This window comes from Leptonychotes weddellii, chromosome 14 (assembly GCF_054177405.1).
Source record: "Leptonychotes weddellii isolate Sample4059 chromosome 14, ASM5417740v2, whole genome shotgun sequence".
Lineage (NCBI taxonomy): Eukaryota > Metazoa > Chordata > Mammalia > Carnivora > Phocidae > Leptonychotes > Leptonychotes weddellii.
Window position 1 is genome coordinate 6,942,441 of NC_138382.1, and position 16,554 is coordinate 6,958,994.

At 43.2% G+C, this 16,554-nt stretch overlaps 2 protein-coding genes across 5 annotated transcripts in view; one reads left to right on the forward strand and one right to left on the reverse strand.

Annotated features, from left to right (window-relative positions):
- LOC102732378 (histone-arginine methyltransferase CARM1-like) overlaps positions 1–16,554 on the forward strand; it is a 218,199-nt gene that overhangs the window by 116,430 nt on the left and 85,215 nt on the right. The gene's annotated exons all lie outside the window — the stretch shown is intronic.
- LOC102730865 (transmembrane protein 18-like) lies at positions 14,181–14,943 on the reverse strand. Of its 3 annotated transcripts, none has more exons than XM_006736511.3 (2): positions 14,836–14,943; positions 14,181–14,704 (listed from the first exon to the last, which is right to left on the reverse strand). In XM_006736511.3, the coding sequence occupies exons 1-2, from the start codon at positions 14,890–14,892 to the stop codon at positions 14,345–14,347; spliced, it is 417 nt and encodes a 138-aa protein (XP_006736574.1). In that variant the 5' UTR covers positions 14,893–14,943; the 3' UTR covers positions 14,181–14,344. The 3 variants fall into 3 exon arrangements, with proteins under 3 accessions (XP_006736574.1, XP_081658758.1, XP_081658759.1); XM_081802632.1 differs by having other exon boundaries at positions 14,181–14,699; positions 14,834–14,937; XM_081802633.1 differs by having other exon boundaries at positions 14,181–14,776; positions 14,836–14,936.

The following is a 16,554-nucleotide window of genomic DNA, read 5'->3' on the forward strand; positions in this document are numbered from 1 at the left end:
ATGTGATCTGTTCTGGAGAATGTTCCATGGGCACTAGAGAAGAATGTGTATTCCGTTGCTTTGGGATGGAATGTTCTGAATATATCTGTGAACTCCATTTGGTCCAGTGTGCCATTTAAAGTCTTTATTTCCTTGTTGATCTTTTGCTTAGATGATCTGTCCATTTCAGTGAGGGGGGTGTTAAAGTCCCCTACTATTATTGTATTGTTGTCGATGTGTTTCTTTGCTTTTTTTATTAATTGGCTGATCTAATTGGCTACTCCCATGTTAGGGGCATAGGTATTTACAATTGTTAGATCTTCTTGTTGGATAGACCCTTTAAGTATGATATAGTGTCCTTCCTCATCTCTTATTATAGTCTTCGGTTTAAAATCTAATTTGTCTGATATAAGGATTGCCACCCTAGCAATCCAATGGTTTTCCTCCCATGTCTTGTATTATGTCTTGAGGTGCCCAGGACCCTTGCCTTGCCAGTGGGGCCTGCCTGGTTAACAGATAGGAGGGAACATTCCTAATGAGGAGAACCTTATTATGGCAGGTGGGTAGGATTAGGATAGAGGGGAAATGCTTGTTTCTTTTGACACTTTAGCTGGTATTCAAGATTGTGGGTAAGTAGTCTTATTGACCAAAGGTAGGCATTTTTTGCTAATTTAAAAAAAAACAACCTCCAAAATATTGATCTATTCTTCATGGTTTGAATGTGTTTTCTGGAGGTAATACTTTTGTTGAGGGAAACTTCTCTCTCTCTAAAGTTGCTTTGTTTTAATCTGTAATCTATTTTCTATTATTTATAATCTGTTCTCTGTATTTCTATAATTTGTTTTTAATTCTGGGGTTATAGCTTCTAAAGACTGCTTCCCAAACTACCAATCATATGAATAATTTGCATTATAAGCTTTCACAGAATTTCACGTGGATTATGTCACTTGACCATTTCATCTGTGTATCTTTTCATCTATAAAAATGAAGATATTGGACTGGATCATCTTTAAGGTCACTCATAGCTGTAACCTCATTTGATTTTGCAAAATATCCTTTTCCTGACAGCCTGAAAGGGGTTTGTCTGCCAATGAAAAAGAATAGACTTCTATCTGTTGGGGTTTATGAAGGTGATAATTAATCACATGGTTGATAATTAATTATATCTCTCTCCCCCTCTGAGTTCTGAACCAATTTAGAAATAGACACAGATGTCAGGTAAAAATAATAGCAGCTTTATGGTTGTTAATGCTGATTGGAGAACAGGGCTTGGACGTGTGGCCAAATAAGCCTTCCTATTTCTTTCCCCCACAGACTGAATTTTTCCACCCATTTGTATGCTGAACAACTAGTCTCCCTGGATAAGCTTAGAGCCTGCCCGGCAAGCTCCTATATATAGGGAACTGAAGAGCACGTGCTTGAGCAGGGGGTGAGCAGGCTGGCCCCTTCCAAGCTCCAGGCTGTGCATGCTCAGTACTATTTCCCAGTGTTAGCAGGGATATGGGTCACTCCTACTATGAAGGAAAAAGAGAAGGTCAGTACACTTTTTACAGTACTGACCTCTCCTGGTAGTAAATATCCCCTCCCCTCTGAAAACTGAGATAGCTAACTATCCCAGTTTTAATGTCTGAAGAATCCCCTCATTCCTAGACAGTCTAGAATGGTTGCTCACCACAACTCTGAATCTACCAAATCCCCCACAAATCCAAAATTTTTTTTAGTTCTTTTTTTGTTTGCTTTATCATTCTGAAGACCAGTCTGGAATAATCCCTGTGAGTCCATGGAGGATGCTACCTTTTCATTAAACCCTTGTATTCTTTCGTGGTGAAATTAATTCTCTAAGAAGGGCATGGGTTTAGGATGATCAATCCAATGGCTCTTATTTATTGAGAAACATAGTATATGCAAGCACCATGCCAAGAGCTTTCCATATACTGTTCCTGTCTTGGTTCAGGCTGCTATAGCAAACTATGATAGACTGGGTGGTTTAAACAACACGCATTGGTTTCTTATAGTTCTGGAGGCTAGGAAGTCCCAAGACCAGTGTGTCAGCAGAGCTGGTGTCTGGTGAGGACTCATTTCCTGGCTTATAAATAGTGGCTTTCCTGTTATATTCTCACACGGCCCAGAAGGAGAGGAAGCAAGTTCTTTCATGTCTCTTCTTACAAGGGCACTAATCCCCATCATGAGGGCTCTGCACTTGTGACCTCATTATTTCCCAAAGGCCCATCTTCAAATACCATCACATTGAACTTTACAAAATGGCAGAGGAGTAGGAGACCTTAGTTTTGTCTGGTCCCAGAAATTCAGCTAGATAGCTATCAAATCATTCTGAACACCTGTGAACTCAACCAGAGATCTAAGAGAAGAATTGCTGCAATTCTACAAAATAGAAAATCGAGCAACTTCTGCAAGGTAGGAGGTGTGGAGAAGTGAAAACAAGGCAATATATCAGGAAGATAAACTGTGGGGGGAGAGAGCCTCCATAAGCCGGGTACTGGAAAGTGATATAGCAGCAGAGTGCAAAATCGGAACTTTTAGTAGTCTCCTCCAGTGAGGGACATCCCTGCCTGAAAGGAACTCAGGTGGTGAAGTGGGGCAGAATCCTAGATGGGACAGTGTGGCCTCAGGATCCCTGGAGTCACAGGAAGACAGGGGTGCCTGAATGCGGCACAGTTGTCAGGCATCAGAGCAGGGAAGCTGGCTGCAATCAGTGAGCCCAGTCAGCTCAGGGTTGCCATAAACCCAGAACCCTGGCATGGTTGGGCAACCACTCTCAATCAGGGGCCCAACAAGCAGCAGAACTGGCAAGAACCACCTTCCTCCCCCCGGGTGGGGCAGTGCGGGTACACGCTGCAGGAGTCTACAGGGTTTGGAGATCGAAGTGGGGTCATGTGCCCAAGGTAGAAATGCTCAGTCACAGGCCAGGTGAACACAAAGTGCAGAGGGAGACCAGGGGGACAGGACTGATTGACTGCTTTGCCCTGAGGGCACACTAAGGAGTGGGGCCCTGAGCTTCAGGCTCCCGGGCTGGAGATCAGGGCGCTGCCATTTTTATCTCCATTCTCCAAAGTGGCACGGAAAGACTTCAGGAAACGAAGGCCACAAAGAGCAATCCGGAGCCGCTTATTCAGCCTGGCCCCCTGGCAAGGGCGGTGCAATTCTGCCTGGGGCAATGACGCCTGAGAATCAGCGCAACAGGCCCTTCCCCCAGGATATCAGCAAGAACATTGGTTAAGACCAAGTTTACCAATCACACAGAACTACTAAACTACAACACTAGGGGAAAATAGTATATAGATTTCATGGTTTTTTTCTTCATGATTCTTTACTCTTTCAATTTTAATTTTTTTCTCTTTCCTTTTCAACCAATTTCTTATTTTATCAACTCTTTTTTCAGTCTTTTTTAATTTTTATTTTTACAGTTATATCCTATCCTTCCACTGTATTTAATTTTATTTTTGTGTGTATATATATATATATATATATATCCCCTCCCCTCTGAGTGCAGTGCAGTGCTTCCTGAGAGGTCACAGTTCTCAGGCATCAGAGCAGGGAAGCCAGCTGCAACCATTGAAGTTGAAGCAGCAATCAAAAATCTCCCAACAAACAGTCCAGGGCCAAATGGCTACCCAGGGGAATTCTACCAAACATTTAAAGAAGAATTAATACCTATTCTTCTGAAGCTGTTTCAAAAAAGAGAAATGGAAGGAAATCTTCCAAACCCGTTCTGTGAGGCCAGCATTACCTTGATCCCTAAAACCAGACAAAGACCCCACCAAAAAGGAGAATTACAGACCAATATCCCTGATGAACATGGATGCAGAAATTCTCACCAAGATACTAGCCAATAGGATCCAACAGTACATTAAAGGGATTATTCACCATGACCAAGTGGGATTCATTCCTGGGCTACAAGGTTGGTTCAACATCTACAAATCAATCAATGTGATACACTACGTTAATAAAAGAAAGGACAATAACCATATGATCCTCTCACTAAATGCAGAAAAAGCATTTGACAAAGCACAGCATCCTTTCTTGATTAAAACTCTTCACAGTGTAGAGATAGAGGGAATATACCCCAATATCATAAAAGCCATATGCAAAAAACCCACAGTGAATATCATTCTCGGTGGGGAAAAACTGAGAGCTTTTCACCTTAACTAAGGTCAGGAACACGACAGGGATGTCCACTATCACCACTGTTCTTCAACGTAGTATTAGAAGTCCTAGCCTTAGCAATCAGACAACAACAACAAAAAATAAAAGGCATCCGAATCAGCAAAGAATTAAACTGTCACTCTTTGCAGGTGACATGATACTCTACATGGAAAACCAAAAAGACTCCACCCCAAAATTGCTAGAACTCATACAGGAATTCAGCAAAATGGCAGGTATAAAATCAATGCACAGAAATCAGTTGCATTTCTATACACTAACAATGAGACAGAAAAAAGAGAAATTAAGGAGTCAGTCCCATTTACAATTGCACCCCAAACTGTAAGATACTTAGTAATAAACCAAAGAGGTAAAGGATCTGTACTCAGAAAACTATAGAACTCATGAAAGAAACTGAGGAAGACACAAAGAAATGGAAAAATGTTCCCCGCTCATGGATTGGAAAAACAAATATTGTTAAAATGTCTGTGCTACCTAGAGCAATCTATACATTCAGTGCAATCCCTATCAAACTACCATCAACTTTTTTTTTTTTTAAAGATTTTTATCTATTTGAGAGAGAAAGAATGAGAGACAGAGAGCGTGAGAGGGAAGAGGATCAGAGGGAGAAGCAGACTCCCTACTGAGCAGGGAGCCTGATGCGGGACTCGATCCTGGGACTCCAGGATCATGACCTGAGCTGAAGGCAGTCACTTAACCAACTGAGCCACCCAGGTGCCCCCAAACTACCATCAACTTTTTTCACAGAGCTGGAACAAATAATCCTAAAAATTATATGGAACCAGGAAAGACCCCGAATAGCCAAAGGAATGTTGAAAAAGAAAACCAAAGCTGGTGGCATCACAATTCTGGACTTCGAACTCTATTACAAAGCTGTGATTATCAAGACAGCATGGTACTGGCACAAAAACAGACACATAGATCAATGGAACAGAATAGAGAGCCCAGAAATGGACCCTCAACTCTTGTGGTCAACTCATCGTTGACAAAGCAAGAAAGAAGATCCAATGGAAAAAAGACAACAAATGGTGCTGGGAAAATTGGACAGCCACATGCAGAAGAATGAAACTGGACCATTTCCTTACACCATACACAAAAATAGACTCAAAATGCATGAAAGGCATAAATGTGAGACTGGAATCCATCAAAATCCTAAAGGAGAACACAGGCAGCAACCTCTGTGACCTCGGCTGCAGCAACTTCTTCCTAGAAACATCGCCAAAGGCAAGGGAAGCAAGGGCAAAAATGAACTATTGGGACCTTATCAAGATAAAAACTTTCGCACAGCAAAGGAAACAGTTAACAAAACCAAAAGACAGCCGACAGAATGGGAGAAGATATTTGCAAATGCCTTATCAGATAAGGGGCTAGTATCCAAAATCTATAAAGAACTTATCAAACTCAACACCCAAAGAACAAATAATCCAATCAAGAAATGGGCAGAAGACATGAACAGACATTTCTGCAAAGAAGACATACAAATGGCCAACAGACACATGAAAAAATGCTCCATATCATTTGGCCTCAGGAAAATACAAATCAAAACCACAATGAGAAACCACCTCACACTAGTCAGAATGGCTAAAATTAACAAGTCAGGAAACCACAGATGTTCACAAGGATGCAGAAAAAGGGGAATTCTCTTACACTGTTGGTGGGAATGGAAGCTGGTGCTGCCACTCTGGAAAACAGTATAGAGGTTCCTCAAAAGGTTGAAAATAGAGCTACCGTACGACCTAGTAATTGCACCACGAGGTATTTACCCTAACGATACAAATGTAGTGATCTGAAGGGGCACCTGCACCCCAGTGTTTATAGCAGCAATGTCCACAATAGCCAAACTATGGAAAGAGCCCAGATGTCCATTGACAGATGAATGGACAAGGAAGATGTGGCATATATATATACAATGGAATATTACTTAGCCATCAAAAAATGAAATCTTGCCATTTGCAATGACATGGATGGAGTAGAGGGTATTATGCTAAGCGAAATAAGTCAGTCTGAGAAAGATAGTTATGATTTCACTTATACGTGGAATTTAAGAAACAAAACAGAGGATCATAGATGAAGGGAGGGAAAAATAAAATAAGATGAAAAGAGAGAGGGAGACAAACCATAAGAGACTCTTAACTTTAGGAAACAAACTTAGGGTTGCTGGAGGGGAGGTGAGTGGGGGATGGGGTAACTGGGTGATAGACATTAAGGAGGGCACGTAATGTAATGAGCACTGGGTGTTATGTAAGACTGGTGAATCACTGAACTCTACCTCTGAAATCAATAATACACTATATGTTTATTAATTGAATTAAAAAAAATACCATCACATTGGGGATTGGAGTTTCAACATTTGAATTTTACGTGTATAGAGATATTCAGTCTATAGCAGCTTCCTTTGGTCTTCGTTATAATTTTGTGAGATAAATGCTAGCGTCATTGCCATTTTATTTTATTTTTTTAAAGATTTTATTTTTTTATATGAGAGAGAGCATGAGCAGGGAGAGGGGCCGAGGGAGAGGGAGAAGCAGGCTCCCCACTGAGCAGGGAGCCTGATGCAGGATTGGATCCCAGGACCTCATGACCTGAGCCAAAGGCAGATGCTTAACTGACTGAGCCACCCCGGTGCCCCTCATGGCCATTTTAGAGCTAAAAAAACTGAGGCCTAAGGATGCTGTTAATTTCCCTGCTTTAGTAAATGAAAAGGTCAATCTTACTTTAGAGCCCACCACCTCCACAACCCCTGAGAGGTACTACTGAAATTGCCACGGGAGAATTTTGCTTCTCTGGGCTAAAGGGTGGTGTGGAAACATTTGGTCACCTAGATTCCCCATTCCCCGTGCATGAATGAGGCAGCCTGGCACATGGGTTACGGTGGAGCTCCAGAGCCGGAAAACCGCGTTTGAACTGCAGCCTGGCCATTCACCATGCACCTGCCATAGACCTTTATCCTGTTGTTCTTGAGCTCTTGGGCGAGTTGTCTACCGACTCTGGGCTTTAATGTCCTCATCTGTTAGAGTAGTGACTAATTTTTGGAGTCCTTGCAAGGTCAAGATGACAAATTGCGTAGGGAGTTCTCAGTGACCCATGATAGGAACTCAGTACCTAGTAGCAAGTATGATGGTCGTCACTCATGGTGTTGGGGATGATGCCGTAGTTTCTACCTCTGCTATAATTTTCAGTCTTTCAAATCTTAATTTTTTTTTTTTCATTCTGCCTCCTCCATGCAGTTTTAATGAAAATCTTTTCTTGGCCAGAGCACTGCTGACTGAGAACTCCATTTGGAATCCATCCAGGAAACTGACCCTGCTGGAACCCACCCCATTCCCCTCCTCAGAGTTTCTGTTAATTGCCATCTGGCTCTTTTTAGTTTGTTCAAGTGTGTGCTGGGTCCAAGCAGGGGAAGTCCATCCTGCTGAGGGTGTGGGGCTGTGTGAACTGTAGGGTTTTAATTTGGAAATGTTTTGACACTTCATTTGTCAGGGCACCAGTTGCTGGAAACAGGAGAATAAGCACGAGCCGGGAGCTTATTACTTTTTTTTTTAAATCAGCGTTTTCACAGAGGAGAGAATCCCCCATCGCAACAGCTGCTTCGTGCCTTCAAATATGCAGTTGGTTTAGGCAGAAGGGATTTGGGGATTTGAAGACTTAAAAAAAAAACAAAAAAAAAACCCATAAATAACAACAACAAACATGCAAAGCAACCTGCCCTGATTGTCAGCTGCTGTTCAGATTTGCAGAGCCTGAGCTCCAGGCCCTTCCAGTGTGAGTTTTCTTCGCTGTGAGCTTATCATCAGCTTGGTCAAAGGTGCTTGAGTCTGTCTCTCATCCTCCTCTAAAATTTTCCTCCCGCCTTGAAACGCTGCACACCCTTGGTTAACCTGGCGCACTAATGAGGCCTGACCTTCATCATCAGTGGGAATAAAGGCTCCAGCACAGGCCCACTCAGTAGTCCTGTCTGCGTGTGATGAAACAGCTCTTGCCTCCTTACTTTTTTTCCAAAAACCTCTTTAATGAGGTATGAATCACATCAAAAAATTATGCATATTTAACATGTACAACTGGATGACTTTGGTGGCGTCGGTATACACCACAGTCTATGCCATAAACAAATCCAGAAGTTTCCTCCTACCATCTTTACTTATTGTTATTATTTTGTGATAAGAACACTTAAAAGTAAGATCTGTCCTCTTAGCAAATTCTTTAAGTATGTGATACGGTATTGTTAGCTGCAGACATTAGGCTGTGCAGTAGATGTCTAGGAATAAGAATTGAATTATTCATCTCGCATAACTGAATCTTCATACCCTTTGACTAAGACTGTGCTGTTTCTCCTTCACCCCGGCCCCTGGCCACCAGCATTTATTCTCTGCTTCGATGCATTGGACTATTTTTGATACTTGACATAAGTGAAATCATGTAGTATTGGTCCTTCCATGTCTGGCTTATTTCATTTAGCGAATGCTCTCCAGATGTATCCATGGTGTTGCATATGGCAGGATCTCCTTTTTAAGGAAGAATAATATTCATTGTGTATAGATGCCACATTTAAAGAAATCCGTTCTTTAAATCCTCCACTTCCTGCCCCTGAGCATAGTCTTTGACCTGTTGACAGCAAAATCCTTGCTCAGTACTGCGTAGGGAGGTGGGAAGAAAGGAAATAACTCCGGATTCCTGCTAGATGTTTTGCACATCTCATCTCACTTAGTACTTGCGTGTTAGGGTTGTTAGCTGCCAACATCAGAAACCAGCTCTGCTGACTTAAGGAGAGAAAGAGAGAAAAGAATTGCCTTAAAAGGTACAGGATCATTGGACACTAGGTGTGGAGGCCACATGACCAAGAATCATTTCCAAAATCATGCTGCAGAATTGAACTCAAAGAGACAGAGGTGCAGCCAGAGATGGGCACCGCAGGGGCGCAGCCTCCACCCGGGGCTGCCCTTGAGTGCTATCCTTAGAACGTCCCTCTGACGCACTCGAATCTGGAGGCACCTGAACGGATTCTGTGGCATCCCCAAATCGTCACGTTCTGAGCTTCGTGTGCAAAGCACGTCATCTTGGCCGAACATCAGTCATGCCTGTGATTTAGCTTCAAGCGTGCTGGAAAAGAGTATCGGACACCTCCCGCCTCCCTACTGGGAAGTTGGTGCTGCCTCAGAAGTGGGGTGCTGTCCAAACCCAGGAAGGGGTTCAGATGCCGAGAGGCACAAAAGAATGGCAAGTACCCCGTACCATAGAGCAAACAAATACGATACAGCTTGTTAGTCTAATAGTATGGATGAAGGGACCTGAGATACATATATTTGAGTAACTGGCTTTAGGGTGCACAGCTACTAAGTGTAGTTACATGCAAACTCAGGTCTATGTATCTGTGTCTATACATCTGTAGAGAGACCTGAGTAATGCATTTTTTTTTTTCCTATGGCTTGGACTTTGGAGGCTGTTCTAGTTTCCTAGGGCTGCCATGGCAAATTATCATAAACTAGGTAGCTTAGAACAACAGAAGTGTATTCTCCTACTGTCCTGGAGGCCAGTTCAAAATTAAGGTGTTGGCAGGGCCATGCTCCTTCTTAAGGCTCTGGGGGAGGATCCTTCCTTGCCTCTTCTTAGCTTCTTGTGGTTGCTGGCAATCCTTGGTGCTCCTTGACGTGCAGATGCATCATTCCAATCTCTGTTGTCATGTGGCATTTCTCCCCATTGCATCTGTGTCTCTGTGTGTAAGTTTCTCTCTTCCTGTAATGACATCTATCATATTGGATTTAGGGCCCTCCATAATCCAATATGTTGTTATCTTAATATATCTATAAAAACCCTATTTCCAAACAAGGTCACATTCACAGGTTCTAGGTGGACATGAATTCTGGGAGACACTTTTCAACCCAGTATAAAGGCCAAGGTTCATGTTGGGTCATATATCACAAGAACTTCTCCCAGGGATTAATTTTGTGAGGTAGAGGTGAACAGAAAGACATAGAAATGGGCCTCAGTCTTAACTGATTTCTTTGGCCCCTGAAGCCTTAAGGGAGCCTCTGTGTAGATTTCCTGAATGTGAGCATGAAGGCAGATGGTGTGTCTGTGCCAGGATTCTCCCGAGCTTCAATAGAGTCTGCTCCTGAAGGAGTACGGGAGAGAGATACCAGAGTCAGCAGAGGAAAATGCTTTCATTTGGTATGAAAGCAAAGTACAGCTTTCAGGGAGAGCCAAAAAGACTGAATAAATAATGGTCTCAGACTGTTTGACTGTTTTTTAGGGCATTTGGGAATGAGAGAGCTGGGGGCTTTAATGCAATAGACAGACTTCTGGCCAAGGTATGTGTGCTTAAAGCCTATCTCTGCATCTTTCAAGATGGTGACATGTGCCCTTAATTTTTTTGAGGTTAATTTTAAATTGGGGTAAGAACACTTATATAGTGGCTGTAAGAATTTAGCGAGCTACATAGGGCAGCTACATAGTCTCAGCACAGCATCAGAATGCTGTGGACGGGCCTCACTGGGGTATCTGAATCCGAGATCATCGATCAAAGATATGACTTACCCAGACTTGTTAGGGTGACTGGGTTCTGTTACTTTAACAGTCAACCCCCAAACCTCGTAAACGACCAGAGCTTTATGTCTCATTTAATCCATTAGGGGTCAGCTGAGGGCTGCGCTTTGTCTCATTTTCACCCTGGGACCCAGACTGAAGGAGCAGCGTCCACATGCAACATGCAGGGAAGAGAGAGTGGCATACCACACCCCTGGTTCTTAAACCTTTTGCCTGAAAGTGACCTGTGGTATTTCTGACCACATTACATGGGCCAAAGCAAGTCATGTGGGTGGTCACTCTTAATTTTAAAGAGCAAGGGAATGAGATTCTACCATGTGCACATAAGGAGAACCAGGAATAGTTGGTAAATGGCACTAATGACCATCATACCAGATGCCACTTTTGCAAAATCATTAAAGAAGGGACAGATTGCTAAGATGATATTGTCAGTGCATCAGCTGTGCATGTGAGGGAACTAGGGAAGAAAAAGAGGGGTTTGAAGGATTAATATTTCACTACTATGGTTTTATTGGTTATCTTACTATTAATTTCGGCCTGATGGATCGCCTGCTCACTGGATGCAAGCCAGTTTAGAAAGTTCCTAGGGTTGAATTTCTAAGCCTTCATGTTCCCTCTAGGGCAGTGCCATGAAGGACCAATCTGGAGCAGCTACTGACTTTGCTAAAGAATTAGATAGAACACTCTATGCAACAATAATTTCTAAAGTAGGTGACTTGGTTTTAATATCTGCTTTCCAGGATAAAAATGTAAGTAGACAAGATAAAAATCAATAAGAAGCAGTTACAAAGGACCCAACAATCTATTAATAAGCAGTTGTAAGTACTGTACTAGAACCTGATCTTTTCTAGCACTAGACCAGGAATTCGGCTCCGATGAACTTAGAACTTGGGCTCTGCTTTTCACTTAATTTCCTAAATCTGAGCTGTTGACAGCCACTCAGATTCAGTGGTGGTTTGGGTTTAGAATGGAATTGCCAGTAAATGTTGAATTTCATATAACTTCCATAATTTTCTTAGCCTCAGTTCCCTAAATCGCAGATCCTAGGGCAGAGGCTTAGGCGCTAGTACTTTATTAGGGAGGGCAATCTCAGGAAAGCACAAGTAACGGGGAGTGAGGCCAGGAAGAAAGGAGAGAGAGAAAGAGAGAATAAGAGAGCATATTACTGAGCTCGCCACAGCTCTATGAAAAACTGATTGCTTGGTGTCTTTCAAAGAGGCGTGTGAAGCCACTTGATCTCCAAGTAGTTCATATAAGGGGAGGAGAGGAGAATGATTTGTCCATTGGCCGCCATCTTGCATTGGTCAAAGTTTGCCTCCAGGGGGTGTCAGCTCCCTTGCACTTCAAGGGCACACATGGATGAGGGCTGAGCAGGTGTTGTAGTGCTTGCCTCCCGCCTCACACACAACAGGGGAACTAGGCAGGAGGCAAGGAACAGAATGCATGGGGCATGAGTGGGGAGAGTGGTTTTGTCCTGCCCCTGACCAGTCTGAGGAATGAAAGGAGCCCCCGCAGCAGACTCCTTAGGCAGCAGGGGCTGCAGCAGCAGGAGCAATGAAACTCAGGTCCTGGTTTTGAAGATCAGCACACCCTCTTTCTAGGGCCACTCCAGCCAAACAGCGAGGTAAATGTTCCATCCTGGCATGACGCAGAACCCGAATGGATTATAAACACCACCCCAGCCGGGAACCTGGGAGTGAACCTAGACCTTTTCTTTTCCTCTCCAGTCTCCAAATCCTTCAGCTTCTATTAACTTAGCGTTTTTGCAACTCTTCCATTCCCCTCTGTCCCCCAGCTCATTCTCAGTTTTCCTTCTTAGTGTACCTTTTCTGGAATGTTGCCAGTCTTCCAGTTAGTTTCCCTACTTGGACCAGAGTGAAAATATCTTTGGCTTTACACAGGAGAAGCTCCCCACTCAAGTTGGCTAGAACAGTTGAAGGTGGTATGCCTGCAAGGTGTTTTAACCCAGTTACTCGGAACATCACACCCTAGTTTAACCATGTCCAAAAAGGAAGAGGCATCTTTTCTGTGTGTCTGTCTTAGGGGGGAGGAACTATTTCCCAAAAGCCCCCAGCAGACGTCCCCTCAGGTCTCATTAATAACATTATATCACACACCCAAGCCTCAAGCCATCGTTGGCAAGAGGAAGGGAACTAGCTAAGTTTGTGCTAGATGGTTCAGGATCCCTCCCTGAGACTGGGGGATGGTAAACCACATGCAGGAGAATAAATACTCACTAATACTGAGGTCCTGAGAGGAAGGAAGAAGGGACTGATATTGGTTAGGAACCACCTGGATTTGCTCTGCTTCTCCCAAGCTCTGCTTACTCCGAGTTTGTGCCCTCCACCCCATGCCACCAGTGTGATGCTATTAAAATGCAACAGTGACCTGAAACTAATATAACATTGTGTGTCAGCTATATGTAAATTAAAAATTTTTAAACAAAAAATAAAATATGTAAAAAATGCAACAGTGAAAGAATTCTCCTGTTGAAACATGTTATGATCCTTTTTTGCTTAAGATTCCAGTCCAAGCTCTTGGTCTTGTCTGTAAGACTGTCATGATCAAGTATCTGCCAGTTTCTCCAGCTTCTGGTCGTGCCATGTTCATATTTCATGTGTCAGCCTACTTCTACCTCTAGCATACAGATCGTGCTCCTGAGGAAATTTACTGTCTCCTAAATGTGACTGGCTCTGTTATTCACAGGTGCTCCAGCCACTCCCTCAATGCCAAGAGCACAGCATTGACTCAACTTTCAATTTTCATTGCTCTGTTTACCTCACTGAAGTCTTTCCAGACTCCTTGATGGAATATTCATCCTTCATATTCTCGCTGTGCCCTTTATATCCTTCGATCATTGCCAGTGTAACATATTGTCATGCTTCTTTCTTAGACATCTCTTTCTCTGTATTCATCTCTGCATTCCCAGCCCCTAGTAGTGCTTGGCACAGTGGGTAACATGAGGCATTTAATAGATGTCCGATGGAGTGTCTAAAGCTTTAGAGCTAGGTGCACTCATCCAAGACCATTGGCAGCATATGAAGGGGGTTAATCATCAGAAGATAAACTAAGAGTGATCAACATACTCTGTGTTTTCCATAATCATGGGAGAACTGGGGGAAAGGTGGTTAAAAGATTGGTGATGGGTTTATCTATCCTCTTCCAGAAGACCAGGCAGGATGAAGTAAGGTTTCCTAAGCACTAATTATGCATTATTTAAATACAGACAGCTCTTTGGTTGAAACCAAGTTTCACTGCACAGCAGATGTAGAATCCTGTCTTCTGAGGAGCTATCACGGCAGGATTCTTAGGCCGTAATGAAAGCGCTAATTATCTATACAAGATTTAAGTCTTCTTAAGGGATGTCTTCTGCAGGCCTTGAGATTATTTGGAATTTTTCTTCTCTGACCACAAAAGGCCGTGCAGTTCCTTCATTCTGTTACCACCTAGAAGGTTTTTATTTATTTATTTATTTATTTTTTCACACGGACAGTAGCATTTATTTTGAAGAGCAATTGTAAGGTGTGCTCGATGGCGTGAATGCTCCGTACAGACATGAGTGGGCGCTAATAATGAAGCCCACAAACGACGACGCGGAGGAAAACCGAATTCCGCCAAGAAAACCACCACAACCGTTCCGGCATCACTCTTCTTTTCTTTTCCTTTCTCTTCTCTTCTCCTGTAGGGTTTTCAGGTCAGCCATCACATCCAAAGTCTTTCGGACCCACATAATCACAATGATCATGGCGTTGAGCAGCAGTGGTGCCAAAAACACTATGGAAATGAACATCCCCCGTGAATCGAAATACTGGTATTTTGAAAGTAACCTCCAGTTCATTGCTGCTACTTCGTTGATATATTCAGCACAATACACTAAAATTACTAAGCACAGGAAATGTCCAACCTGTACTTCGTACCTCTGGGATGACAGACATGTGAGCAGCAGGCACAGTATGTGGAAGACAGCCAGCCCTATGAGCCAGGGCTCGGTCCAGTCTGTCTGCTGTAAGACACACTGCTTGAAACTCATCATCTCATGGTCGTCAACTCAAACGGGGGCCAGGCTTCACGACTCCTGGGTCAGGGAGGGCAGTGGTCCCTCACTCCTGAGCATCCAGAGCCCTTCCCCAAGGCCGTGATCACGGCAGGAATGCTGACAGGGAAAGAGCTGACTGAGAAGGCGGACGGCATTGTCCCTGGAAAACCCCACCCTCACCACCACCGTCTTGCCATCCCCGCCCCGACCCAGAAGGTTTTTAGTCCATCTGTCAGTCAAGAGTTGGGACAGTGGCAGAGTCAGGTGCAGTCCATGGAGGAAGACAGTCCATGGCAGGTAATGGTCGTAGTGTGCACAGTACTGCAAGAGCGTGGGGCGTGGATCGCTGTGGGTGGTTTGGTGGGGGAGTCTGCAGTTTTAATAAGAGGATGGCCGGAAGAAGCACTGCTGGCCATGGAAGTGGACAGGTGGGTTGGGCACAGAATTTAGGCATACAGGGCAAAGAAAAATTGCAGTTGGGGGATTGTAATTCAGATCAGCAATTGATATGCTCAAGCAAAGAAAGAAAGAATGCATAAATAATAAATAATAACTGGCATAACTCAAGGAATGGATTGTGGGATGATCGGGACCTCACTCTTGGAAGGCAGTTACAAAAATCCAGGGGCAAAAAGAAGGCTACATGTGGCCAATATTACTGTAGCCTGAGCAGTACAAGGAATAACGTAGCTGGAAGATGAAGGGAGTGGTTAAGAGAGCAGGGTTTGAATTAGGTATGTTGTTTTTTTTTTTATTTCATCTCTGCCATTTATTAAGTACACAGCTTGAACTTCATCAGATTCTCAGCCTCTTTACAACATGGAGAAAATAATAGTGCTCTGATTATAGAGTTGTCCTTGCAAGTAAATAAGGTGATGCCTACACAGGCCTAACAACATAATAAGTATAAAACAAATGGTACATATTTACTTTATTTTTACTCCATTTTTCAAGAATAATTTTATTTCACACTTCCATAAAGACCCAGATATTCCTCATTAGTTTTAATCTAGTAAATCCAGATAAAGAGCTTTGAACCCACTTGGAGCTTTTTTAGCCCTGTCCAAACATTTTGCAGGATTTCTTTGCCCAGGAAAACCACTAAAGCATGTAATTAAAGTCATCTGTATAAGCAAAAGGATGACCCTATCTTTTTAATATTTTTCAAACTTACTTTATTTACAAATAAATTCTCAGAATTTTTGGCCACTATTACATGGACCAATTGTTGACTTTTCCCTATTCGTTCTGGCAGGATTTCACACCATTTTCTTATGCTCCCCATATAAGCCCCAAATTAGCCGTGTCTTCGGTTACGGCCTGTGTATCCAGGGGCGGCTGAGGATGTATTCTGTCTCCAGAGGAGCATTGTATACAAGAGCCAGCTGGATCATAGTGTAATGATAATCTGGCAATATAAAAAGTGTTATCCTTTGAAGGATGCTTAGGATCACTAGATTGGAGAGGATGTGTTATGCTGGTAGAAGGTGCTTTTTCAGGAGGTAATATTTTCTGGGTAATGGATTGGTTCCCAATTTGTGGTGGTGAGACACATTTTTTTTTTTTAAAGATTTTATTTATTTATTTGAGACAGAGAGAATGAGAGAGAGAGAGAGCACATGAGAGGGGGGAGGGTCAGAGGGAGAAGCAGACTCCCCGCCGAGCAGGGAGCCCGATGCGGGACTCGATCCCGGGACTCCAGGATCATGACCTGAGGCCGAAGGCAGTCGCTTAACCAACTGAGCCACCCAGGCGCCCCGGTGAGACACATTTTTATGTATTTAGTTTGTTCAACAGAGATTTAGTGAGTGTCTCTA